At 51.4% G+C, this 26,543-nt stretch overlaps 1 protein-coding gene across 1 annotated transcript; it reads left to right on the top strand.

The window, feature by feature from the left end:
• The first annotated feature begins 9,357 nt into the window (after positions 1-9,357).
• On the top strand, positions 9,358-22,205 carry MUC1 (mucin 1, cell surface associated). The gene is made up of 8 exons (XM_088137267.1): positions 9,358-9,454; positions 12,794-13,530; positions 13,602-14,492; positions 15,641-15,708; positions 16,307-16,440; positions 17,408-17,523; positions 18,310-18,456; positions 20,792-22,205. Exons 1-8 carry the CDS (start codon positions 9,409-9,411, stop codon positions 20,858-20,860), a joined length of 2,208 nt encoding a protein of 735 aa, XP_087993393.1. The 5' UTR covers positions 9,358-9,408; the 3' UTR covers positions 20,861-22,205.
• The last annotated feature ends 4,338 nt before the right edge of the window (positions 22,206-26,543 follow it).

The following is a 26,543-nucleotide window of genomic DNA, read 5'->3' as shown; positions in this document are numbered from 1 at the left end:
ACGCCTGCCCCTTGCTCCTTGCCACTTCCCAAAGAAGGGGCGTCCGTGCTCAATCGCAGGGTCCTAAATTGCAAAGACCAAGGCTGTAAAGATCGAGGCGCGACTTCAAAGAGCCGCGGAGCCCTTTCGCCAAGCCGGGCGGGACGGCTCGCTGGCCCAGCCGGGCTTTCGCAGGGCGTCTTCGCTTTGGCACCCCGTCCTTGAAGCGGCGCAGCTTTTCCAGCAGCAAAAATGTTTTTTCCGGATGCCAAGGAACGCAAACAGCGCCGTTTCTCAGAAAGCCAGCCTTGGAAAGGCGGGCGTGCAGGCGAAGTGTCGAAACGGGAGATGAAGTGGAACCACGCCTGGCCGACGCGTTGCGCAAGACGGCAGGGTGATTAATTGTGAATCTATTTCTGGAATCATAGAAACTAATTCAGGTGTAAAGTTGACGCGAGGCTGGCTTTATGATTAACAGGACACGAAGTTCGCTCGTGTGGAATTTTTTAGTTTAGAGCGGTGCTTCTCCACCTCGGCAGCTTGGAGATGGGTGGACTTCAACTCCCAGGATTCCCCAGCCAGCCATGCTTTAAGATGTATGGACTTCAGAATTCCCCAGCTAGCATGCTTTAAGATGTATGAAGTCCACCCATCTTCCCCAGCTAGCATGCTTTAAGATGTATGGACTTCAACTCCCTGTTGGGGAGGGAGGCTGGCTGGGGAATCCTGGGAGTTGAAGTCCATACATCTTAAAGCATGCTAGCTGGGGAAGATGGGTGGACTTCATACATCTTAAAGCATGGCTGGCTGGGGAATCCTGGGAGTTAAAATCCACCCATCTTCAAGCTGCCAAGGTGGAGAAGCACTGGGTTAGAGAGCTCTCCTTAAAGAAACCAAGTTAATCATTTGGGAATCATTCCAGTGAAAGCAGTCCAAACCTTCAAGGGATCCCTGGCTCCTTCCACTGGATTCCACGGATCTGTTCCTCAAAGAGACAAAGTCTCCCATCCCAAAAGGGGATCACAGGGGAGGAGCAAGTGACATTTAAATCAGGTAAAAGTACAAAAAACAAGACACCCCCCCCCCCGAGTTTTGACTGTCCATGTTAAATCCCACAGAGAGGTTCCAATTAATCGTACGAGACCAGAATGTGATTTTTTCAATCCTGGCTTAGAAGGATGGGCCAACCCATCGTTTGATTTGTAAACCACGTTTTCTAGTGGTGGCTGCCCTGTGTGAAGAAAGGTAACCATGTTTTACAGCTTCCTGTCGCTGTCTCTGGTCTACAAACCAAGGTGAAGTAAGCCTCGGCTGAGCACGGGGGCCTCTTCCTGGCTTCTTCAACAAACCACGGTTGAAAGGTAACCCCGCTTTAGCTCCACTTGCGAAAGATACTGAACTTACACGTCACTCTCCACTTCGGCTAGCGAACGATCACAAGTTTATTCTTCCAACTGAAAGGCGTGACGCGCGGTTGGTTTTGTGAAAGAGGCCAGCCCAAAATGAAAACGCCCTGAAAAATCTAAGATGCTACTGCACGGCCCTTTACTAATAAATATTAATCAAAAGCTGGTAAGTCATGACACATGAGTTTCGTTTCTTCTCTCCTGGGCTAGAAAATTGCAAAACAGAGAAGGAAGGGAGAACAGCCTAGGTTTCAAATATTTTTATGCATACTTACCCAGTTCACACCTTTCAAACTTCGGCGTCAAAATTGAAACACAATGGCATTCCCCCACCCCACCCCAAATCCACCCTTTCTGGAGTTTTGCAGCTGGGAAAAAATGCGCACGAAAGGGCATGCCAAGGAGAAAAAAATGCCAATAGTGAGGAGGACGCGCACGGAGAAGGCACGACCTGCCCAAGAATAGCCATTGAAAAAGAGAAAGGGAAAGAGAGAGAGAGGGAGGTGTATGAATGATGCATAACTGCAGAAAATTTCATATCAGTTTGGGGGGCGTGGGTGTTGACAAATTCCTTTTGTTCGGTTGCCAAAGCTGCCAACTCGAGCAGAGCCAGGGCCAGATGGCACGCAATCAGGAGGACTGAAGAAAAAAGCGGAAAACCGAAAGCGAGAGATCCACAAGCCACAGCGTGTGAACCTCATCTGGGCGCGAGGTTAGGATGTTGGCACACAACGCACAGGAATGCCCAGAGAAACGGGCAACCCGGCCATTTCTTAAACAACAGGCACTGTAAATCACCGTCGAAGGAGAGCCTCTTGAGAACCCCCAAACCCTCTTCCCCCAGCCTGCAAGTTTTTTTCCTTCTGTATTTATTTTTATTCATCGATCAAATTGGCCACCACCCGTCACGTTGAAACGACCCTGGGCGGTTTGCAGCAGAGGTCAAATCAGTGAAAATGCAATATAAAAATAATTTTAATAGGAGGCTGTCCTCTCTGTGCCGGGAAGCCGGGGGTGGGACGATCCTTCGGGGAACCGCTGTGATGTGTTGGCAATTTTTTTTTGCAGGGGGGCGGAAATCACTTGCATTTCGTAAACAATACATCAAAAGGGTCTTCCTCGAGACCCTCCGGAGTTTTTAGGCTGTTTGGGAGGGTATGAATAAGGATAAGCTGAATCCATCTTATTCTAGGTGGGGCCTCCAGAGGACTAGAACCTTGGCTATCGCCCGAGGATGCCAAATGCTTCGCCAGCTTTGGCGGGGAAGCAGCCATCTTAGCACAAACCCAGGTTTGTTCTGAAAGCCAGGCCATCCTGGTTCATTTGAATGGGGGGAACGAAGGACCCTTTTCAACGTCGCCGAAACCAAAATGACAGCTGTCCCCATCCGCGGGGGGCATTGGATATTCTAGCGGAATATCTGACATAACCCCAAAAGAAGAGTTGAAGGCGGTGCATTGTTTCCCCCCCCCAAATACCCCCAAATTTCCTGCTGGGGACCCCTCCTGGGCTGTCCGTCCCCAGATCTGCAGCTCTAGTGACTGTTTGGAATTTCCTTCTTTCGGGTTTTTTCCTCCCGTCTCCCGCTTCCTCACCCCGCCGGTTTGGATCACATGCAAAAATGTAAGCAAACAGAGCGGACCCACCCAGTGTCCAACTTTTACGGGATGTAACACGCCACGAGCCAACAATGGGCAGAGGGGTGGAGGAAAGGAAGAACGGGCTCTATTCCACCACGCTGAGGAGGGAGGTTAAAACCGGTCGGGAGTTGCCCTTGTGACACGGAGCCAGAAACGTTCGCCCGCCTTCTGCATCTCCACCCATGACCCCATCCGGCAAGAATTCCTCTGGCGCAACCGCCCAGGTTGCACGAGGCGGTTGCATTCCTCTGTCCCCTCCACGCTGGTCTCCTGCAAGCCAGAGGCTTTCCTGCCTTGCTGTGACATCACAGCATCCTCGGCCAATCGCAGAGAGGCTTCTCCCCTCTGCACCGAGCATGGGGACCGGGGAATCTCAGCTCCCGCTCTCAACTCCTGCTTACAGGCCATATTAGGCCAGTGGTTTGTTTATTTATTTGTTTGTTTATTTAGTAGACTTGTCCCCGCCCATCTCCCCACAATGGGGGACTCTGGGCGGTTACTGGTTGGTCTGTCCTACCTCGCAGGGTTGGGGTGAGGAATGCGGAAAGTCAAGTGAAATTCAGAGTCACGCGCTGGCGGATAGTGTGAGACTAGGCTGAAGCTGCCATAACCTAAAGATGAAACAGGCACGTAAGCAGAGAGGACAAAAAGCAGGAATCTTGTCTATGAGATCCCTTTGGGCAGGTAGATAAGAAGGAAGCAGGTCGTTAAGGAACAAACAGAGGAGCTGAACCAGAAAAAGGAAGTTGGGCCTGAGCACATGGAAACCATCACCCCAATCCCATCCACTTGTAAATCAACCCAGAAAGGACTTTGGGGGATAAAAAGGGGTCCCAAAGCCCACCCACTCGGAGTCACCTTTGGATCCAGGCTTGGCGGCTTCCGTCCCTCTGGCTAGTGCCTGGCAGCCTAGTTGGGAAGGACGTGGGTAAGTGTGGATGCGTGTCTGTGTGTGTGTGTGTATGAGGAAGAGCAAATGTACCTTGCAACCAGTAAAGCTTTGCTGTTACTTCAAATTCACTGGGTCTCCGTGTATGACAAAGAACCTCTTGGGCCTCGGTGTTCGGTTGGGAATGATTTGTGTGTATCCCCAATTATTTCCCGGCTGTGGACCAGGGCTGTGGGTCTGTCTGCTCCAGCCGCACCTCTCTGGAAACCCAGGTAGAAAGCAAGGGGGGCCGGCAAGATCCACGTGCCTCAACAGGCTGGGAGTGAGTGACCATAAGCCGAACCGGGGAGCAGCACGTGTAACAGTAGCCAGGAGCAATGTATTGAGAACGTTGCAAGCACGGACCCCCGTCACCCCATCGAGCCTCGCAGGGCAGACAGTCCCCAGCCGGGATCTTCTCGTCCTTTTCCTTTGCCCAAACTCCCTAAACGAGGCCAGAGGCGCCCTTGGAAATAAGAGCGAGGCCAGCAGGGCCGTGAACTCGGTGGAGGAAAAATTACAGCTTCGTCGCCACTCGCCTCCAACTGAGATGTGGCTTTTGGTTCAATAAGGAATGGAGGCAGCCCAACCATGGATGGCCTCAAGACTCCGGGCATGTTTGTTCCCATCAATCAATCTATCTCGGTTATTTTGGTAAGTGCCCTTGAGCAGCAGTCGTTGCCTCCGCAATGCCATCTGGAGGGATTTCCTGTTAAGCAGCTGAATATATTTTTCTGAGAAGAGGAAGGAAGGAAGGAAGGAAGGAAGGAAGGAAGGAAGGAAGGAAGGAAGGAAGGAAGGAAGGAAGGAAGGAAGGAAGGAAGGAAGGAAGGAAGGAAGAACAAGTAGAGGAAGGAAGGAAGGAAGGAAGGAAGGAAGGAAGGAAGGAAGGAAGGAAGGAAGGAAGGAAGGAAGGAAGGAAGGACAAGTAGAGGAAGGAAGGAAGGAAGGAAGGAAGGAAGGAAGGAAGGAAGGAAGGAAGGAAGGAAGGAAGGACAAGTAGAGGAAGGAAGGAAGGAAGGAAGGAAGGAAGGAAGGAAGGAAGGAAGGAAGGAAGGAAAGAAAGAAGGACAAGTAGAGGAAGGAAGGAAGGAAGGAAGGAAGGAAGGAAGGAAGGAAGGAAGGAAGGAAGGAAGGAAGGAAGGAAGGAAGGAAGGACAAGTAGAGGAAGGAAGGAAGGAAGGAAAGAAGGACAAGTAGAGGAAGGAAGGAAGGAAGGAAGGAAGGAAGGAAGGAAGGAAGGAAGGAAGGAAGGAAGGAAGGAAGGAAGGAAGGAAGGAGGGAAAAGATAGACGGGTAGAAGGCGGAAGGAAGGAAGGGAGGAAGGAAGGGAGGGAGGGCAGGCCAGCCCAACCTTCTCAATTTCTCACAGGCCCGGAGGAAACCTGGTTTCCCAGGTGTGACAAAGTGACAGCTGTTCCATCCCCACCCTTGATCCTCGGCTGGCGATAAGACAGGAAGGACTCCCTTGAAGCTGGAAAGGTGGAAATCTTGAGAGCCAGACACAACGGCCCGGCTGGTCCTCGGCAAGAGACACTCTCTGACCCCTGCTCCAAATCAGCGCTCCCTTGCACAAGAGCCAGACGCCCACGGGACAATCCGGCCGATAAGCGGCGGCAGAAAAGACGTCAGGGCACTTGAATTGCCAACGGCTCAGGGTCACCGTGGGGTCTCCCATCCTCCCAGGAGGACTTCAGCGTCTTCCAGCAGGAGGTGTTTAGTCTGCCATCCACGAGAGATGGAGGAAAAGGAAAAGGAGGAGGAAAAGGAAAAGGTCCACATGGCTTTCCCTGTTGATCATCCACCACCTGGTGCTTCCACTGGAAGGAGTGAGAATTTCCCTGCCTTTCTCTTCCCCTTTACCGCCCTTTTCCAAAGCAAACTGTATTTCCTCCTACTGAACAGAAAAGGGAAAAGAGGAAGGGAAAAGAGGAGAGAAGACGCTTCTGCAGGGCATCCCCTTCCTTGCAACCCCAACGCCCTGGGGAGACCTTTGCCAAGGGCCTGCCACCCGAAGGGAAGGCCCTGACTCCCACAGCCCTTCATCCTTGGCCGGGCAGGGGCTTTGGGGGTGGCAGTCCTGTGAGGCAGAGGGCACCGGACCAGGAAGGGCAGTTTGAATGCAAAGGGGGGAAGCTGAACGGATGCCAGACCACAGATGGTGTTGGCACGCCGAGTGCCACCTCTTTGCCTCTGTGAAAGAGTCACGCTGCCCACCCCTCCTGTGCCACTCGTGACGAAGCAACTCAGTCACTTCTAGCCTCCCTCTTAGCAAACAGATGTTGGCCTGGCAGAATTCCCCTCCCTGCCCCAGAATTGCCATCGCAGGGAGCACGAGAGGGACTTTTCAGCATTGCGGAAAAGTGGGACCGAACCCCCCCAAATCGGGGCTGCAGATATCCAGGCCTCCCCGTCAACGGTGGCCGCGTAACCCAGAAAACTCTCTTCGGGCGCTGCTGGACTCTGCCTGGCATTTGGCAGCCCCAATCTGCCGGCCCTAGAGAAAGGACCGGCAAGGCGATGTGGGGTAGAGGCCAAGGCTGGAGAAGATGATGGATAGGCTGTAGAAAAATGGAGAAGAGAAAGTTCCCTCTTGTCTAGAATGCCAGATTCCCAGGGTCAGAAAAAGGAAGAGCTTAGCCGCTGGAATAAGATGGGGCAAAGGCAGCCTGGGTGGGTCTAGGGGTCAAAATCCAGAAGCACCCGTTTTTGGATGGAATGGAACCTCCCTGTGCAGGGGCAGTCTACCTCTGCCCAGCAGCTGCTGGCGAGCTCCGACTGATGGGCGTTCCCCTCGGAGGCAGCCGTTTGGCTGCTGTGGAAAAGATCCGGCACTGTTTTTCTGGTTTTCTTCATCTGGACTTTGTCTGTACTTGCAAACATTACCGAAGCCCTTAAAATAGGTGGTGCAAGCGGAGATCTGGATGGTATCAGAGCAAGCAGCTGACGGGGGTCAACACCTCTGACCCCCCCCAAGAGAGATAGCGCCTGCCTGCGCCTCCTTGCAGAGACTCACAAACACACACACACACACCGTGGTGGGACTCCTTGAAAGAGACTCACCCTGTTCAAGGAGATGTTCGCGGTGGCGAAGAAATGCTACAAGAAAATTTTTGTTTTACATTTCAGAAGGAGGGAGGGAGGGAGGGAGGGACAACCAAAGGAAGGAAGGAGAAAGGAAGGAAGGAAGGAAGGAAGGGGGAAGGGAAGGGAAGGGAAGGGAAGGGAAGGGAAGGGAAGGGAGGGAGGGAGGGAGGGACAAGCAAAAGAAGGAAGGGAGGGAGGAATGAAGGAAGGAAAAGACAAGGGAAGGAAGGAAGGAAGGAAGGAAGGAAGGAAGGAAGGAAGGAAGGAAGGAAGGAAGGAAGGAAGGAAGGAAGGAAGGAAGGAAGGAAGGAAGGGAAGGGAAGGGAAGGGAAGGGAAGGGAAGGGAAGGGAAGGGAAGGGAAGGGAAGGGAAGGGAAGGGAGGGAGGAAGGAAAAGACAAGTGAAGGAAGGAAGGGGAAGGGAAGGGAAGGGAAGGGAAGGGAAGGGAAGGGAAGGGAAGGGAAGGGAAGGGAAGGGAAGGGAAGGGAAGGGAAGGGAAGGGAAGGGAAGGGAAGGAGCAAGCAAGCAAGCACAAAATGGCAGGTTTAATACCAACGATGGGATCTGGAGTGAGGTCATATTTCAGCCTTCTGTACCCCCTAAACACGGGCCACACATCTGAAAAGTTTTTTTTCCCATTCTATTTCCTCCCTTCCTTCAAACCAGAATTTGCAAGACTTTGAAACCGTAAGCAGGTTGAAGATCTCCATAAGGCAGCTGTTGGCTTCCTAAAGATTAGCAACTGTATCCTTTCTCTTCTAACATAACATCACTCTCCAACATCCACACAAAGGCAATTTTTTTCTGGTAATATTTAGAAAAGGTTTAAAATAATAATAATAATAATAATAATAATAATAATAATAATAATAATAATAATAATAATGTGGAGGAGGCAGAGGATAGACTCCCAACCCATTAAATACAAAAGGTGGCACTTCTTGGAACAGTGCAAACATTACGACAATATATTTTACTTGTAACCGTCAATAAATAATAATAATACATTCCAATCTGCTTTTAATTGCTTTCTGGTATCCATTGCTACCAGCTTTAACTCTGCAGGCTACATTTTTAAACAGCCTGCTGCTTTTGCTTTGAGGTGACATGTTTTTAACTTGACAAATTCAACTTTCTTCCACGGATGGCTGATTCATCTCCCTTTCTGTTGCAGTATTTAATACTTTAATGCCTTTTAGAATAGGGCTTATCCCGCGAAGACCTGCAGACCGTTTTGACAAACGACTGTCCTCTCCAAGGGACTGAAGGACAGAAGAGTCTGAAATTTACTGTTTCAGATTTTCCAGTCTAAAAACCTTCTGTTTCCTCGTTGCGTCTTAAAGACAGGTTTTAAAAGCTTGTGTTTTTATACGTTGCTTGGGGAAATTGTGTTTTTATACGTTGCTTGGGGAAATTGTGTTTTTATACGTTGCTTGGGGAAATTGTGTTCTTATACGTTGCTTGGGGAAATTGTGTTTTTATACGTTGCTTGGGGAAATGGCTTTGCTTTTGAACAGACCCCGGGGTGCAACTTGACTCTACAATTCCTTCCCAGCCCATGAGGACTAGAAACTTCCTGACGGACAGAGCAGAGTGGTGAGTCTTCCACAGCTAAGCCAGGGAGTTTCGGAGCGCCGCAATCAAGTTGCCACACCCCGGACTTTCTCCATAGCGGGTTGAGTTCATTTGGGAAATTGGAACTGGAAAGTGCCGCGCGTTAAATACACATTCAGTGCCCATTAAGGACTTTTAAATTAAGTCAACCCGCAGCGCTTTCCAACTCCAATTTCCTAAAACCAAACAAACAGGTTAAGGCTTGGATGGGTGTTCTCTGCCTACAGACAATTGCCCTTGGAAATTCAGCGGGTGCCTATTTGCACAACCTCCATCCGTCTTCCTTCAGCTTTGGGGCTGGTTCGTTCTCTACTTTTCACTCCTCGTCTCTAAAAGCAGTTGGAAAAGCAGCGTTGAAGGGGTGGGGAGTTGCAGTGCGTGCAATGGCCCAGGAGCAAGGCGATGGCCTGGAGATGTGCAAAGATCCCTTTGTGCTTCCCTATCCAGCTTCTGTTTTTAGAAGGGGGGTGTTCCTTTGGATGGATTTATGGATCCCGCCCCATACCCCCAGGTGCCCCAGACTCAGGTAGAAAACCACAGAGGAAGCGGGAAGGGATAAATTCTCTTACCCAAGCCAGCAGGCCTCCAGGTGCTAGATTTCCTACCCCTGGACCAGCCCCTGGGGTGTGGCCTGGCTCCACCTGGGCTCAGGTGTCGGACTTATAAACCCTAACCGAACAGCCTCGCCTGCCAATATCCTGAAGCAGAGCTGGTATTCCTGTCCAGGAGATTATTAGAAGCTGGAAAACTGACCATGGCTTGGATCCTCCTGTTTTTGAACCTGGGATTGGTGATTGCAGGTGAGAGTCTAGGAGAGGTAGCAATGGTGGGTGGGAGGACGGGGGGGGGGCGCGGTTAGATGCTAAACAAGAAGCAGATCTCCCCCATGGAAAGCTGATGGAGGCAGATCTAGGACAACCGATCTTGCCTCCCTGCAATCTTTTCTGGTTAGGGTTAGGGTCTCCGCATCCAGGAGCAAACCCAGCGGGTTTCTGTTCCACCCAGTTTGGAATCGCCTTTGGGATCCGGGCATGGGATCGTTCCAGATGGATGCCGAAAGAGCGGCCGAGAGGCGCCTCGAGGAGGCAGGGCTGATTCTGGAGCCAGGAACTGGGGGTGGGGGGTGGGAGAGAAATGGGTGGGGGGTACATTTCAACAGCTCCCTCTGTTTTAAAAGAACCTTTGCTCCTTTCTTGCCTTGACGACATCGGTTCTTCATTCCTGGCTGGCACTCCCCCCTTTAGGCGTGTTTTCAAAGGGAGAAGTGCTTTTCGGGCACTTGACACGCCTAGGGGCTTGAAAGTGGCTAAAAATGTCTTCTCCCCCCACCCACCCCCGCACACATTCCCGATGGTGAACAGATCCACCTGTCTCTAACCTGTGATCCTTTCAGAGTCTTGCCAGTAAATCTGTCGATGCCTTTTCTCCGATTTCCCCCCCCAAAAACAGCTGATTAAAAATCACCCTGCCCTTGGCAGGACGCCCTTTTGGAGCGAATTCCCTACATCATCATCATCATCATCATCATCATCATCATCATCATTATTATTATTATTATTATTATTATTATTATTATTATTATTATTATTGCATTTTCTAAGTGGTAGACTTGAGATCAGGTGGGGCGGACCTGAAAAAAAAATGTGGCATTTGGAGAAAAGCAGAAGTGAAGGAGAAGGAAGAATTCTGAGCTTCAGAGCCGGGGTGGGCCGATAGATGAGGATCTGCCAATATACGGGCAAAATCTGCTGATTGAGTGGAAGATAATCTTTCACGGGCAAGAACCAAGAATCTGCTGTCTTCCCACACAGAGTTTTAATTACCTTTTACCCTTTCATCTGAATTCCTGGGCGCAGGACACGGTGATACCGCACAGATCACAGATGAAAGCAAAGCAGGGCTGAACTGGGATAATTTAATGTCCAAAGAGGTCAGCTCTTTTCTTCTGGCTGGCATCAACCAGTTGGCATTCTGGAAAGGCTCCTGGTTTGATCTGGGCTGACGATTCAACGGATCTGGCCCCTCACCTCTGTCCTGGGTAGTTAGATTTTTCTAACCCAGGTGCGCAAAAACTGCTCAAGGAGACTGGAGCCCTTTCAAAAGTTGGTGGGGGATTTTAAGAGGCCAGTTGCAAGCCTCCGGGCCCCCAAGGTTGGCCCCGTCCTGGCAACGGACCACTTTGGGCTCCTACCCACCAAAGGAGGTAGAGTGAGATCCTTGGGGCTTTCCAGTTGTGCAGGACTGCAACTCCCCTAAGTCACTGAAGATGCACATGAGGCGTTGCGATCCCTGAGCAGCTGAAATGCAGCTGGTGGGCTAATTCAGCCCCCGATGATCCATTTTTCCTGGAATTTTTTGCTTCCCAACTCCTCCGAGACCAACGTTACGGGGCACCAAAACGTTTCGGCAGACCCCAGTACGAACCCCTTCCTATTTCCCTAATGCGGTGGCCAAATTGCCCCCTGTAATGTGAGCAAAGAAGGAATTGGTTAAATACAGGAATGGGAGGGGGGTCACTCTATTTCTTCCATTTAATTAGATTTTAAAAGCATCAAAATGCAAGGCGGGGGGGTTGTGTCCTCGCCCAAGAACAGTCGAGAGAACCCGTACTGGGGACTCCGCTGAGCTGGGCCCGTGAAGAAAGCCAGCGAAGAAGAATTCACTTCTTGTATCGTTTGGGCTCGGAGGGTGTTCCCAGCACGGCCGCTTTCGAAGACTTAGCAGCGTTAACTGCCTTCAACTGGTTTGAAAGCCTGGGATCTGGAGCGGGTGAGAAACTCAAAAGTGCAAGAGAAGTGACAGAGGAGAAATCGGTGGACAATAGCTCCCTGCGTGAATTATGCCCTTCCCCGTTTCGAAAAATAAGCAGCAGAGGAATTGTGTATGCGCCTACCCTACTACCCAATCAGGCAGTTCATCCCAACGGATTAACCCAGGCGTTGCAGCCAGCAACAGCCTTATAGAACCTCCCTATTCCGTAGCAGTCTACCTCCACAATCTGGGCAACGGACGCAAGGGCACCGTCGGGCGCCAGGGTAAAGAACAAACCTTCGAAACCGGGCGGAAAGGGTTGACTCGAGAGACGAGCTGGGCTAAATGATGTCGGCACTCGGTCAGACGTTTTGGATCACAACTCCCATCGTCCCTCGCCATTGGCCAGGCACATGGGGGCAGATGGGAACTGGAGGCTAGCTACCTAGTCTTGGGGTAGGGAAGGGATCCGGCAGAAGTTCTCTGTTGGGAGGCAACGTCCTACAACACTAGCCGAGGTCCCTTTTTTCCTCCTCTTTCCGGTCTCCGTTTTTTCTCTTTGTTGGGAAAGAACTTCTCTGTTCACTTCCTTGTTCCTTCCTGGACAGCCACGCCGAGCCAAGCCAAGCCATCCATCTGCAAAGGATTTTTTCAAATCAGGCCATGGGTTATGTTGAAATGGGCTCCTGGGGGGTGCATCAAATGGGGTACGTCCCCAACTGGCCCCTCCTCCTTTTCTGTGTAATGGGTTTTATTGTCCAAACAACTCCCGGTCCAAATCCAAACGAAATCGTAACTCTTAGGATTTCGAAAATAGGTCGGGCCAGAACGAGTCACAAAGTTTTGGGCGGTCCCTGAAGATGGGGCTATCAAAATTCAGCCCCAGTTTTCAGCAGCATCGTTTTCCGCTTTGCGGGGAAACGGGTGGAAATGGGGGGAATAATTACATAAAGCCACAGAAGAGAACGAATTTTTTTGCCCCAGTTTCTGGGGATAAAAGCCTGTATCTCTGTATACCCCTTCAGATCTCCATGTCCAAAATAATAATAATAATAATAATAATAATAATAATAATAATAATAATAATAATAATAATAATTGGGGCTGTCGGCATCTGAAAAGGGTACCTGCTCCTGAAGTAGTGAGATTATCCCAGATGTGAATCCTAAAATGGACACATTTTTAGAAGGTGTTCATTGGGGGGCAAATGGATAAAGAGATGTGGAAAAGTGTCTGCTGGTTTCCAATTTCCAGACATTCTGGAAGGAACAATGAGGCTATTTTGGTAGAAGGGAATGACCTGATTCTAAATAAAAACCAAGACTTTTTCAACAAATGGTCAGGCATTCCGGGAAAGTGGCTAAAAATCATCTTTATAATCCATTCAGGAGCTGCTTCAACTGAAAGCACCTCGTCCCCCGCGACGGAAACGGTCACCTCGGCTGAGACCCCCCACTTGTCCCCCGCAACGGAAACGACCACCACGGAAACAACCGCCACAGCTGAGACCCCCCACTCGTCCCCCGCGACGGAAACGACCGCCACAGCTGAGACCCCCCACTCGTCCCCCGTGACGGAAACGGTCACCTCGGCTGAGACCCCCCACTTATCCCCTGCAACGGAAACGACCACCACGGAAACAACCGCCACAGCTGAGACCCCCCACTCGTCCCCCGCGACGGAAACGAATGCCACAGCTGAGACCCCCCACTTGTCCCCCGCGACGGAAACGGTCACCTCGGCTGAGACCCCCCACTTGCCCCCCGCAACGGAAATGACCACCACGGAAACAACCGCCACAGCTGAGACCCCCCACTCATCCCCCACGACGGAAACGACCGCCGCAGCTGAGACCCCCCACTCGTCCCCCGTGACGGAAACGACTGCCACAGCTGAAACCCTCCACTCGTCCCCTGCAACGGAAACGACCACCACGGAAACAACCGCCACAGCTGAGACCCCCCACTCGTCCTCCGCGACGGAAACGACTGCCACAGCTGAGACCCCCCACTCGTCCCCCGCGACGGAAACGACCACCACGGAAACGACTGCCACAGCTGAGACCCCCCACTCGTCCTCCGCGACGGAAACGACTGCCACAGCTGAGACCCCCCACTCGTCCTCCGCGACGGAAACGACTGCCACAGCTGAAACCCCCACTCGTCCCCCGCGACAGAAATGAACGCCACAGCTGAGACCCCCCACTCGTCCTCCGCGACGGAAACGACTGCCACAGCTGAAACCCTCCACTCGTCCCCTGCAACGGAAACGACCACCACGGAAACGACTGCCACAGCTGAGACCCCCCACTCGTCCTCCGCGACGGAAACGACTGCCACAGCTGAGACCCCCCACTCGTCCCCCGCGACAGAAATGAACGCCACAGCTGAGACCCCCGGCTCGTCCCCCGCGACGGAAACGACCGCCGCAGCTGAGACCCCCCACTCGTCCCCCGCGACGGAAACGACCGCCGCAGCTGAGACCCCCCACTCATCCCCCACGACGGAAACGACCGCCACAGCTGAGACCCCCCACTCGTCCCCCGCGACGGAAACGAACGCCACAGCTGAAACCCTCCACTCGTCCCCTGCAACGGAAACGACCACCACGGAAACAACTGCCACAGCTGAGACCCCCCACTCGTCCCCCGCGACGGAAACAAACGCCACAGCTGAGACCCCCCACCCGCCCCCCGCGACGGAAAAGGCCACCTCGGCTGTGACCTTTCACTCAACGACGAAGGAAAAGCCAACTACTGTTCCCGGAGTCTCTCTGTCGTCCCCCATGGCAGAAACGGTCCCCTCAATTGAGACCGCTCATACATCCCCTAAGACGAAACCAACCGACACATCTACGGTGACCCCTGAAGTCAAGGCGACACGAACTTCATCTCCATCATCAGAGGTTTCCAGAAAACCATCACCTACCCCCAGCAGAGCTTCCAGTGCGGTAACCACCACGCCACCTTTCTTGCCACTGACAGCTCTTGGTATCAGCTACCGCATCACCAATAGGGAATTCAACGATTCCTTACAGGATCCAAACAGTGGATATTACATCGCACTGCAAATTGTAATCGGAAAGATGGTGAGTGTTGCTAGTCCTAGTAGGGAGAATCAATAGTGTGGGCCAGGCCAACCTTTCTTAAGAGTGACTCTTAGGGGTTTAAGAGGAGCTGTGCAGGAATATGGTGGTCAATTTTCAGTACAACTATGGAGATCCACCAACCACCATTCTAATGCTCGCGTAACATGATGGCCGGGGATTTCCCACCGGAAGACGCCGTCTGTCGTGAGGTTTGCAGATGTTAAAATGTAGATTCCAAGGCAGATTTAGAAACAATTATGGCTCTTTAAATAGAACTAAATTGTTGAATTCTATGCGGGTGAGAACTCTTTCCATGCTTCAGAGCTTTTTTCAGAGTTTATTTAAACCTCTTTTCAGAGTTTATTTCTAAACTGGAGTTGACGTTTAGAAATGCTTCAGATTCCCTTGGGGTGGCCGATCCAGAAGCCGGTGGGTCTCATTTGGCCCCCCAATTCTCTTTTTCACTGCCCTCTGACTCCCCCCCCCCCCAAAATTAAGCCTTCGATCACCCAACCTGAAATGGTACATTTTTGTCACCAAGAGAAGAAGGTGTGAGAACAGCCGTGGATTTGAGGAGAGGAGGCTTTGTTTCAGATCAGGGTCAGGTTTCTAGTCCTCATTGCTGCAAAATTAGTTTTGGATAAAGTGGGATGGTAAAGGCTCCAAAGTGAGAAGGAGGCCTATTAATATTCTCGCCTGGGGGTGGCAGACGGGCCTTAGTGCGGAGGATAATCATCGGTACCTCCATAAGGACTAGCAGGTTTGCAAAAAGATACAGAGGCCAACCGCGAGCTCGTACCTTTTCCACGCGTGTTGCGTCTGTCACAGAATCGACTCATCAGTTTGGGAATATTGCACAAATTGAGGGGGAAGGATGGGAAAGAAATCGCCACAATCGGGATTTCTCAAATGGCTGGGGAATTCTGGGAGTTGAAGTCCACCCATCTTAAAGTATGCTGGCTGGGGAATTCTGGGAGTTGAAGTCCAGACACCTTAAAGTTGCCAGGTTTGAGAAACACTGATCTAAATCATCATCCAGAAGTGGCGGAAAATAAACAAAGCAGTTATACGCTGAATCCCAAGTCAATAACTCTGTTTCTAATCTAATCTATCTTCTCCTTTCTTTCTTTCTTTCTTTCTTTCCACAGTATAGAAACGTTTACAGCTGTAGTTCGTGCCCATTTGGTTATACAGGCTTCAGGATAATCTTATTCAGGTATGGAAAAAGAACTAAATAGAAAACCCCTTTGGGGGCTGCAGTAGCAAATGAAGGGCAGCTGCCAGCTTAAGCAGCCAGCGCACCACAACCGCCTTTAGCGTCGTTCAATTAACTCCAAGGCATTCCACGCCAAACGTACCAAAAAACCCCCCCAAAAATCCCAAACCAGGTGCTCCAATAAGGTTATTTCTACCAGAACCAGCACCGATTACCACGTGTTCCCCAACCTTTCAAATAAGTCCCTCAAGTTACGCCTCTCCGCTTTACCTCCACCTCTATTTGATTGCCCTTCTACTTACGCTGCTTTTAATTTTGCAGAGGAATTTCATCGTGTTTGCTTTTACACTGTGTTCTGACTCCTTTATCAGTAAAACGGGGCGGCGGGAGAGAAAATACTTCTTTATGGGAACGCTTTTCCTTGGAAGGGGGAAAAAAAGTGCGTTGTTCGAAGAGGGGAAAAGGTGGTTTACACTCAGTTTCTTGGGTTTTTTTTTTTTGTTGCAAAGTACTGGTTCTATTCCTGCAGTAAAAGATTTGGGGGACGGCTTCGTTTCTTGAACTTCTTAATCTTCTCCTTTTCTTTTTAAACCAACAGTCAAGGTTCTGTGGCAGTGCAATCTGAGTTATTCTTCCACAACAAGACTACCCTGTCAATGGCTCAATTACAGGAACGTTTGAGGAATGCGAACACCACAGACTTGGAAGGGTTAGAGCTGAAAGACGTGAAAGGTGAAAGATGGGCTTGGGAAAGGAGGATGGGTTGGGAATCCAAGCAAAGCACCCCATTGGCCCTGTCCCCCAAGTCTCTTTAAACGTACCGGAGGCAGCAGGGCAGAACGGAGCTTCTGAAATTCTCACTCCGGAAGCAAGTTTCTAGTCCTCATGGCAGCCAAGGGAGGCACCCTGTCAGAAGCCAGGCAGAGAGCGCTCTTGGACAGGGATGGGCAACAGCTTGGCTGCTGGAGTCACTTTTAATCGATATTTGCCTGCCCATTGTGGCGGGCGGCAATGCGGTAAAACATTGTCTTCAGATGAGGAAGCTTGGTGTGTCCCCCCCCCCCCCACACTTTCTTGGCTTTGTTTCGAGAAGGATTTTTTTTTTTAAGTTGTGTGTTTATTTTTCCAGAGAGGCAACCCAGCTCTTTTCTTTAGGTTCTCGTTAAAATCAGAAAGCGCGCTCTTGCTGTCCAATTTTTGCAAGGCTCTGGAAGGCTCTGGAAGGCAGGGATAAGGGGGCGCAGGGTGGGCTGGAGTCCTCAAGGCTCCCCTTCCCCTAGCGGTGCCCACCCAGGCGAAAAGACCCAGCAGGAACGAAGCCCAAGACAATCCGATGCAAAATCAGCTGTGCCAAAGACGATCCTGCTATCCTTCCGCCCGTTTGCCGCGTCCGGAATTGCTCGGGTAGAACTAAAATTCCCCACTTTAGTTTTCGACAAGGACTTTCTCTACCCCGGCACAACCCAAATCTTTATTATAACAACCATAGGCCAGTAGGACTTTCAGGCCTCTGGCTATGAGTTTCCAGCCTGGCCTACCGTCCGTCCTGTGCAGGTCAAACACTAGGAACAGACCTCTGGGGTCGGCGGATTGCTCGAGGACCCCGTGTTAGAACCACCAACCCAATAAATCTGTTCTTCTCACTGTCCTCCTGCACGATTCCTGCGCCAGCCTGATTTCTTCCCTTTCCTTTCTGCAGTCAGCGCCACCAATCCGATAATCTCTGCCCCTGAGACGGTTCCAGGCTGGGGCATTGCTCTCCTCGTCCTCGTTTGCATCCTTGTGTTCGTCATGCTCCTCGCGTTATTGTGGCTGGTGAGTCCTTGCTGGGGGGGGTGTGGGTTTCCCGTGATTTCCTGCTCTCCAACTCAAGACTCCTCTGGTCCGGTGTCCTCCGGGCAATTCAACAACCAGAAGCAAAGGAGACCCTAGGACTACATCGGAGGGAGATGTAGTCTGACCCATCAGCTCCCAGAGTGGAGCTCCTCATCCAAGCAGGGTTCAAAAGCAACCAGCTATCCTGGCCATCTGCCCCTAGTGTCTGCTATTGGGGGAGGAGACTGCTCTGCAACATGGAAGCTCCGTCTAGGAAGAATGGCCAAAATGCCCTTGATGGAGGCCCATCAAAGCATCTCCTTAAGATGCCTTTCCTTCCAACAGAATGGGATATTTAGGCATTGCACATTGTTACACACAGTCCTCTACTTGCGAACTTTCGAGTTGTGGATTTTCGCCGATACAAACAAAACTGTCTGCAACTCCAGCCCAGAAGGTCATGGAAGGCAGGAAAGGGTTAGTTTACGGCACACTGCATATGTACACTTGGCAGCACCGTCGCACATTAGGAGGCTGAGTTTATACTTGGTTGGAGTTAGGAACAAAACGGGCTCATGAACAGCCTCTTGGAATGTAACCTGTTCGTAAGTAGAGGACTGTCTGTATTTATATTTCCTCAAATTTTCTGAGTTCACAGGCCCACATTATCTGGGTCTGTTTACCCCTCCTAGGAGGTAGGTGAAGAATGGCACCCATTGCTTGTCGCTGCCCCTTATTTCCAGAACCAAATCCCCCCATCAAGCGTTTCTCTCCGCTCTATCGCAGCTCATCTACTGGTGTCGACGGAAGCACCGGGGAAGCCTGGAACTGCTCAGCAGCAAAGACTCGTACCACCCCATGAACGAGTACCCCACTTACCAGACCCACAGCCGGTACATGGCCCCCGGCAACAAGCAAAACCCTTACAACGAGGTGAGCGCCAAGCATACCCCCAACGTCCCCCAAAGCAGAAGCCGCTGAGGTCCCTGTCCTGCGGATCCCCAATCAGGAGTGCCCACGGGCCGCGCCATCTCTGCCCTCCGATGGGGCAGCCTGCCCATCCTCCAGCCAGTGTGAAAACCGCAGCCGCCGTTGTGGCCGAGCGAGCCAAGCTTGACGCGGCTGTATCTTTACTGCGGCAAGGCTGGAGTTTGGAAAGCAAAGTGAGCGTTTCGTTTCTTTCTTCCCACTGATCCCAGGGCCCAATATGATGGACGGGGGGTCGTTTCTCAGCGACCCCCCCTTCCTTCCAGGCCCCAGACCCTAAGGAAGGTTCAGGGCCCGCACTGCGCCGGGCTGAACTGAGGCCCAACTGAGTGGCGCTGATTCTCCACAGCCTGGCAGGTCTGAAAGGACAGGAGAGCGATTCTTGAATTCTTTGCAGCCGGCCAGCGGCAAGGCGAATCTAATATCCCGTTGCCCCATTCCCGGTTACTTCCTGACTGAGCTGGCCACATCCGTTCCACGCCGTGTTTGGCTGTGCTGGGTAAACACTGGTGGCTGTGCAAATATCCAGGTCGGCACCAGCACAGGCTAGGAAGCAAGGAGAAAAGGGTCCTTTTTTCGTCTTCCTGCCCCCCCAGATCCCTCCGAGGGAGTTTCCCAGACCGGCAGCCCGTTTGTTTGCCCTTGATGGCTGTGGGGGGAGACAAGCCCTCAGCTGGCCCTGCTGTTCCCCACCCTCGTGACCAGGCAGTGTTTACACACGACATTGACATTTCTGGATACTGCCCAAGCTTTCCACAACAACAGCTGTCTCCTCGCCGGGGTTCAACCATCCAAGCCAGGGCAGTTGGGGAGGGCCGAATTGGCCCTGCAGGGGGGTTGGCTTTTTGTCAGCACGGAGAAGCCCAAGCAAGTTTCTAGTCCTCGTTGGAATATCCAGAAAGGCCCTCTTGAGTTTTTAAGCCTCCAGGGAAAGTAGGAATCCAGGGAGAAGAGAGGAAGGTTGGACTAGGAGCAATATGCTGGTTTTCACAGGGAAATTAATTTTCTTAAATAGATGGGGGGGCTTTCTTTTCCTTCCTTCCCTCCCTCCCTCCCTTCCCTCCCTCCCTTTCTCTTTCCTTTCTCTCTCCCCTTCCCTTCTTCCCTTCCCTTCCCCTCCCCTCTCTCCCTTCTCCCCTCCCCTCCCCCTCCCCCTCTTTTCTTTCTTTCTCTTTCTTTCTTTCCTTCCTTCCTTTCCTCCCTCCCTCCTTCTTTCTTTCCTTTCTCTCTCCCCTTCCCTTCTTCCCTTCCCCTCCCCTCCCCTCCCTCCCTTCATTCTCCCCTCCCCTCCCCTCCCCTCCCCTCCCCCTCTTCTTTCTCTCTTTCTCTCTTTCTTCCTTCCTTCCTTCCTTCCTTCCTTCCTTCCTTCCTTCCTTCCTTCCTTCCTTCCTTCCTTCCTTCCTTCCTTCCTCTTGAACCTTAGCTGATGCAAGAAAGGCCCCACTGAATCACAGACCACAACTTTTTTTTTGTTTCACGTTAATAAATGACCCAGTAGCAAAGCACACAGAGTTTCGGAGACCTTTTGCTGTTCAGAAGTGCCCCCCCCCCCGTCAGTCACCTTTTTTTCCACCTGCAATAAACTCCAGCTCCGTGTTGCTCCTTCCACAATGTTCTAACAAACTTTGTAATATGCAAACCGGTATATTTGGTTTAGGTTTATTATTATTATTTTAAAAAAATTATGTGACACTCATTTTCCCAGGAACTAGAGACCACAGAGCTTCCCAGCTTGTCACGGGTGTTTGAACACTGGCACTCCTTGGCAAAGAATTTGGGGAGTTTAATCAGCCATTTCTGACTCTTTCCATTATTGCATTCGATCAATACGACTTTCTGCACTTTCTGCAAACCTGTTCCCCAGAAATGGTAGTTCAAGACCAAAGGTGTGCTGGCAGGGAGGGATGGGCATTGTAGTCTGGGTTCACCCACCCTACCAAGCCATGGTTTCTAGAATAAGCCAGACACAGTAGTCTTCACCCAGCAATCAAGCCACCAAGTTTGCAAAAGGCACCGGGGGCATTCATGCAAAGGGAGAAGCCTGCCATCTTTGAGATGGGTGGCCACCAGATGTGGGGACTTCAATTCCCAGAATTCTCAGCGACAGCCGCTTGGAGCGGGATCTGCACCAGCGTGAAAGCTGGGTTCAGCTGCGCTCAGCCCAACCCGGGGTTTAGCGTATTGCATGAACCGTATCGTCTCATAAAATACCTGGAGGGAAATTGAGGCGGGGGCAGCTGCAAATCAGGGGGACCTACCATCTTCTCTGCTTCCTCCACAGACTCTTCCCAAAAACGGTGCCAGGCCTTTCTCTTACACCAACCCTGCCATGGCCAACGATGACCTGTAGGGGGCGCACTTCCTACCGCCGGACTTTGGAGGGGGGGATCGGAAAATTGAACTCGGGCAAGGAAAGTTCATTTTTTGGACTCCGCTGGAACGGCTGCCAGGCTCCTGAGAAAGGGGGGCTATATTTCGGCTCCCCTTGCCCCTCCATTTGCCGCGAGCAGGATGACGGATGGTTCTTCTCAGGGGAACTGGGTCTCTGGGCCACCAACGAGCTGCCATGAATGCGTTGGGAGCAACGCCGAGACAATGAGGACTAGATGCTTTTAGCGACTTATTGACCCCGCTGGCCGTTTCCTCCCAAGCAGGGAAAGGAGCACTCCCGGCCAGTGGAAGTCCCTGCCACGAGGATCTCGCCGGGAACCCAAACCAATGAACTCTCTTGGGCTGGGCGCGTCCACTCTCCAGAAAGACTTCTTCACTTTATTAATTTATGGCCAATCTTTACGGTATTAATTTATGTGGGGGGAAGTCCCCTAGCCGGAGAAGGTGCCCCTGCGTCTCTCTTCTGCCTTTGGGGAAGAGGAGGTGGAGGTGGAAGGTTTTAGGGGGCTGCGATTTTGTGGGTTTTTCGTGGCCTCCCCCCTCCCAGTCCCTCACCCCCCTCGAAAGGAAGAGTTCCTGAGAAGCCAGCCTTGGAGACATGAAGGAACGGAGCGAATGAGGTTCAAAAGATGGGCGGGCATCTTTCCTTGCACGTCCCCAACCTTCCCCGGCCCCCCAACAGCCTTTCACACCCTTAATTTGAACATGGATAAATAGGAAGCAAAGCACCGGTGGGGAAAGATCTTCGAGGTCATCTAGTCCAACCCCCCAAAGCAGAAGCCTCTCTGGCAGAGGAGCGTCCTTCCTCCGTAGCGAAGAATGTCCCACTTCCCGTGGCACCCTCATCCTGGCCCCGCCGGGTCTTTCGGGGAACGGGCGGCCTACCAGCCAAATAAGGACATTCTTAAAAAATAAAAAAATAATGGGAAGACAAGGAGAATCTAGGATCCCCGAAATCTTTCGGGAGGCTGGCTTTGCTTCTTCTCCACCGGTTCCAGATGACGATTTAGCATTTCTCAGACTTGGCCACTTTAAGAAGGGTGGACTTCAACTCCCAGCACCTTCTTCGTAAACATCCTGGGCAGTTTTATCTGCCAGGGGAAGGATAAAGGGAGCCCCAATTCTTGATTTCAGAGGGGGCCATCTCTGCCCCCCCAGGCTTAGGATGGGTGGGAATCGGGGAACGGTGGGGTCTTGATTATGGATCAACAGAGCCCTGAAGCCAGCAAGGTGGGCATCCTTGGGAAATTATGTATTTCATGACTTTGTAGAATAAAATAAACTCCTTTGACATTGAGGGATAAAGTCTTTGTTTGGGGTAGGACCTGGGAAGAAGAGCCCCCCCCAACTCTTATCTAAGTATCTGGATCCATCCACATTTCAACTCTAGCAACGTCTCCCACATACCTCCCTGCTCCCCAGAGATCCAGTGGATCAGTTGGGGACCTTCGGCGTGGAAAAGAGCCTCGTGGGTGTGCCAGGACAGACTCAGAGGAACCCCAAGGCTGCCAGGAAAAAATATATCTAAATATTTTTTTTAGGCAACCAATCGTCATTAATATACTGGAGGTCTGCCCAGTAGACTTCGGACCTTCTTTCTGCAACTAAAAGGATTTCTGCAAATTAGATTTCTGGCACTTCTTTTGATAGTAAAGAGCATTATTCAGCTATTCGATCCCGGCAAATGAGCTTTCTGCAAATCAGATTTCTGAGTTTCTTTCTGCAGCTGGTAAGTCGTTTGCATCGTACAGATTTCTGCAACTTGTTTCTGCAAATGATCATCATTAATATATTAGATATTAATATATCGGAAGATGCAAGGTGGCCTAGAGGGCTAAGAACATCATCGAAATGCACAGATGTGAGCAACTTGGGGAAATATATTAAACAAAAGTTTGTCATCAATCACCAAACGACCCACTTTGGGAAGGGGGGAATAACCTAAGCCAAAACACGCCCCCCCTGCCCCCAAACCTCACAATGAAATTAAATATTCTGGAAAAAGGAGAAGCAACATCTGCGGTAATTTTATCTAGTTGTTCATAGCCAACGCTATTTTATTTTTCACCCAAAAACCAACATACAACACCCCCCCCCCGGCTTTTTGAGCAGAGTTTCAACATCTCAAAGAGTAAAATCCCCAGAATCCCCATCGTTTGTGTCTTAACCGTTCCCAGAAAGCCACCAGATACCAGAGTTTCCCACAATGCACCGCAACCGGAGCATCTCCCTGCTTTCCCACAATGCATTGCTGCAGCTCAGCCGCCACAGAAGCCAGACGTTATCTATCCACTGAAGATAAATAGCCCATAAAACAATAAGAATAAAGTAATAAATACCTGAACGGCAGCTTCTGGGCTAGAAAGATATCTCAACAAAGATTCACATTCCTCCATCTTGCTGGACCAAACCTTTTTCTTATTTTCTTGGCCAAACATGAGTTAACCTGACACACTGCTCGCTCATGGTGACCAAACCAGAATCTACACCAATGTGCAGACAGGGCTGTACCTCTTTGCACGTCTTTATCTCCAACCTACAAACTCCAGATCCAAGAAATCGTGAATTCTGGAAGCCCTATGTATCCATCCTGAGCTTTTCCATTTTTTTAGGGCCTTGCCTAATTTGAATAATTTATGAGCACGGTGAGGAAGGCGGGGCAATCTTCAGCCAGGCAGAAAAGGTTCTATGGAGAATAGAGTTTGGGCTGCAGTTTTCCAGGGCGTTGCATGTGTGAATATTCCAAACAGCCTTGAGGACTAGAAACTTATTTTTAGAGGCAGGGAAGGACGTTTTGCACGGAGCTGGCTTTTGCAGCGGCAGTCCCTAAATCAGATCCATATGTTTGGGGGAGCTAAGTTTAACTTTCCACCCATCCTTGAGCTGGTAGAGTTCTAGGAAACTTTAGTTAGAAAGGGCTGGAAAGTAAGACAGGCAGGAATCTTGCCAACCAATTAGCGCATTCATGAGAAATCTTAGCTACCGTGCCAAGAAGACAGGATAAACCACCTTTAAAACCCAATACAAACAACTTTAGCCGAGCAGACTTAACTCCAACCAAGGTTACTGTAAGGATTCATAAAATTGCGTTGCAGGCAGCTGGCAAGAGTTCAGGCAGGAAAACCCCCCAAACCTGCTTTGCCAACAGAGTTGCCAATTAAAAACAAACAAACCTGTTTTTAAAAAAAACAACACCACAGACCATAATCGACACGAACAAGGCTTCTGTGTCTTGAACGACCGGGAAGACATTCAGCTAGGAAAAGCGTTGCTCTGCTCGTTGAAGCAGGACGGACGGGCAGTAAAACATTACCCAAAAGGGGTCTGGGTTCAAGGGCACCAAAATGACTTTTTTGCAGGGTTCCCCCCCCCCCCGCTTCTGCTTCCTCAACCGGCCCATGTTGGTTCATAACAAGAGGGAGGAGGGGGGAAAGAAGGTCCAGCGTGCAATAAATGGGCCCACTTCTCCGTATGTGATTCCACGCCCGGCACGTTCTTGAGCCCGTCCAGCGCACATCCAGGCGGACCGCGTCACGCATCTCCTGCTTTCAATCAGAAAAGCAGGAGATGCCCAGAGGCCAACCCAGCCTCTGACCGCCGTTCGATTTTGGTCTCCCCGGGAGAATCTGTCCTCATCGCCGTGCCAGTCCCTGGGGAGAAGCTGGGCCCCAGCGCCTCTTTGGAAACCAGGATTTTTTTCCTGTGCTGAACGTTGGAACCAGATGTTTCCAGCACCTGCCGGGCTGACAGCAGGCTGAGAAAAATGAGGAAACAAAATTAAATGTTTGAATTGGCTAAGATGAATGGCGGGGGGGCCAGAGGGGAGAGAGAGAACAGGGCTGGCCTGGCTTCGGCTGCGGGTGAGCCGAAAGCGCCGGTGACGCGGTGGGCAGACCGGGGCAGACAGAAACGAATCTGATTTGTTTTCCTCATTGCGTGTGACTTGAGGCAAAAAGGTTGGCCTGCGCCATTAATCGCCCGAGGCCTAGAATCGTGAGATGTTAAAGCCGGGGGAACGTAGAGGTCATTTAGCCCAACCCCTTGCTGGACGCCAGCGCCGTAAAACCGCCATGCCTCTAACCGTCAGCTATGCAACCCTCCAGCTGCGTCGAAGGCGCAGAGGACCGGCCGTTGCACAGCAAATAAATTAAAATAAGGTTAGGGAGGCTTCCACCGGGAGAATCCCCGAGACGAGGCTCACCGAGTCAATCCGGAGCATTCGGAGGCTCCAAGCAGGACGGGGAGATCTCACAGAGAAAATGTGGAAAGATCTCTTTCTTGCACCCCCTTCATCGGTGCAGAAACCAGACCTGGTGGCTTTGCAAGTGATCCTCCGTCTGCCGCCCGCCCCACCCCACCCCTTTGCCCCATCCGGGCTGGTGGAACCGCAAAGAGCAAAGCCACAAATTAAGCTCGGCTTGATCCTGGTTAGAGTGACAAGGAAGCCGACGCAAAGGCTGGGGAATGGATTTCCATTGTCTGCCCCAAGAGTGTGGATTTTCACACCCGGCGGTTTCCTGATGAAGCGTTCCCGGTGAGGGTTTCGTCCAGAGGCACGGATGAGACGCCCAGAAAACCAAGACATGACCTTGTGGGTTTTGCATCGCTGGAGATGAATGGTTCGCAAATAATGTGGGTGTGCCTGTGTGCGCGGGGTGGGCTGTGTTCCCTTTCTTCATGTTTGCTGGTTCCCGCTACAAAGGGAGGGGGGCGAATCATGGCCCACCCCTCCCTGAGCTTCAGGCCCTTCAGCGTAGCAGCAGGACGTTAAAAAGATTTCCCCAGTGCTGGTCGGCCAGTGGAAATTTCAGGGATGTGAAAGGCGTTAAGTTTGGCGTTCCTCGTTTCTGCAAAGAACGTTTCTCTGCAAAACCATTTAAGACCAACAACTTTCTTCCTCCCTCTTCTCCTCTTTCTCCACCACCGTCTCCTCCTCCTCCTCCTCTTCCCCCATCATCTCCTCCTCCTCTTCCACCTCCTCCTCCTGTTGCCAGACCCACTGCTTCAGGGTACATATTTTATTCTTACAAAATGCAAGTTTGGGATTTACCTCCTCCCCGTCCAAACTCCCTTAACAGAACTGGTTCATCTCCAAAGTCAGACCTGGTGAGGGTTGGACTGGGGGACCAATGTCAGAGTTCGAGGGAGGCTGGCGAATGGGGAAAACCTCCCTCCAGAAGGCCACGGCAGGCCACCTTTGGGTTCACGGAAGACGGGACGCCACCTCCCTTCGCTTTTCCTATGGCGACCTCGCCCCTCCAAGGTAGACTGGGCCAGCCCCTGGAAGTTCTCCGGCTCACAGCCCGCTTCCCCAGACTTATGGATTTGTTTTCTTCTTGCAAGCCAGCCTTGGAGGAGCAAAACCACGAAGGGTTTGACCAAAGGGTGGGAAAGAAGACTTAAGCAAGGTCTGCAAGAGAAACCGAAGGGGAAAAAAGCTTCGGTCTTGTTTTGCAACCGGAAAACACCCCCCCCCCCGTCTTCGAGCAGTGTCAGGGAACGGCTTGGTGCAGAAAGGGCGTGCGTGGGTACAAGTACACAATTCACAATTAGATCCTTCCTCCCTTCCTTCCTTCCTTCCTTCCTTCCTTCCTTCCTTCCTTCCGGCAAAGCTCGGGCGCTTAGCAAAGACTTGGTGGCAA

The sequence above is a fragment of the Python bivittatus genome, unplaced genomic scaffold, assembly GCF_059951505.1.
Source record: "Python bivittatus isolate LINGU-HERP-01145 unplaced genomic scaffold, Pbiv_v1 ctg000180_np1212, whole genome shotgun sequence".
In the NCBI taxonomy this organism is placed as follows: Eukaryota; Metazoa; Chordata; class Lepidosauria; order Squamata; family Pythonidae; genus Python; species Python bivittatus.
Note: the sequence above shows the minus strand (reverse complement) of the source record. Positions and strands in the feature narration are given on the sequence as shown.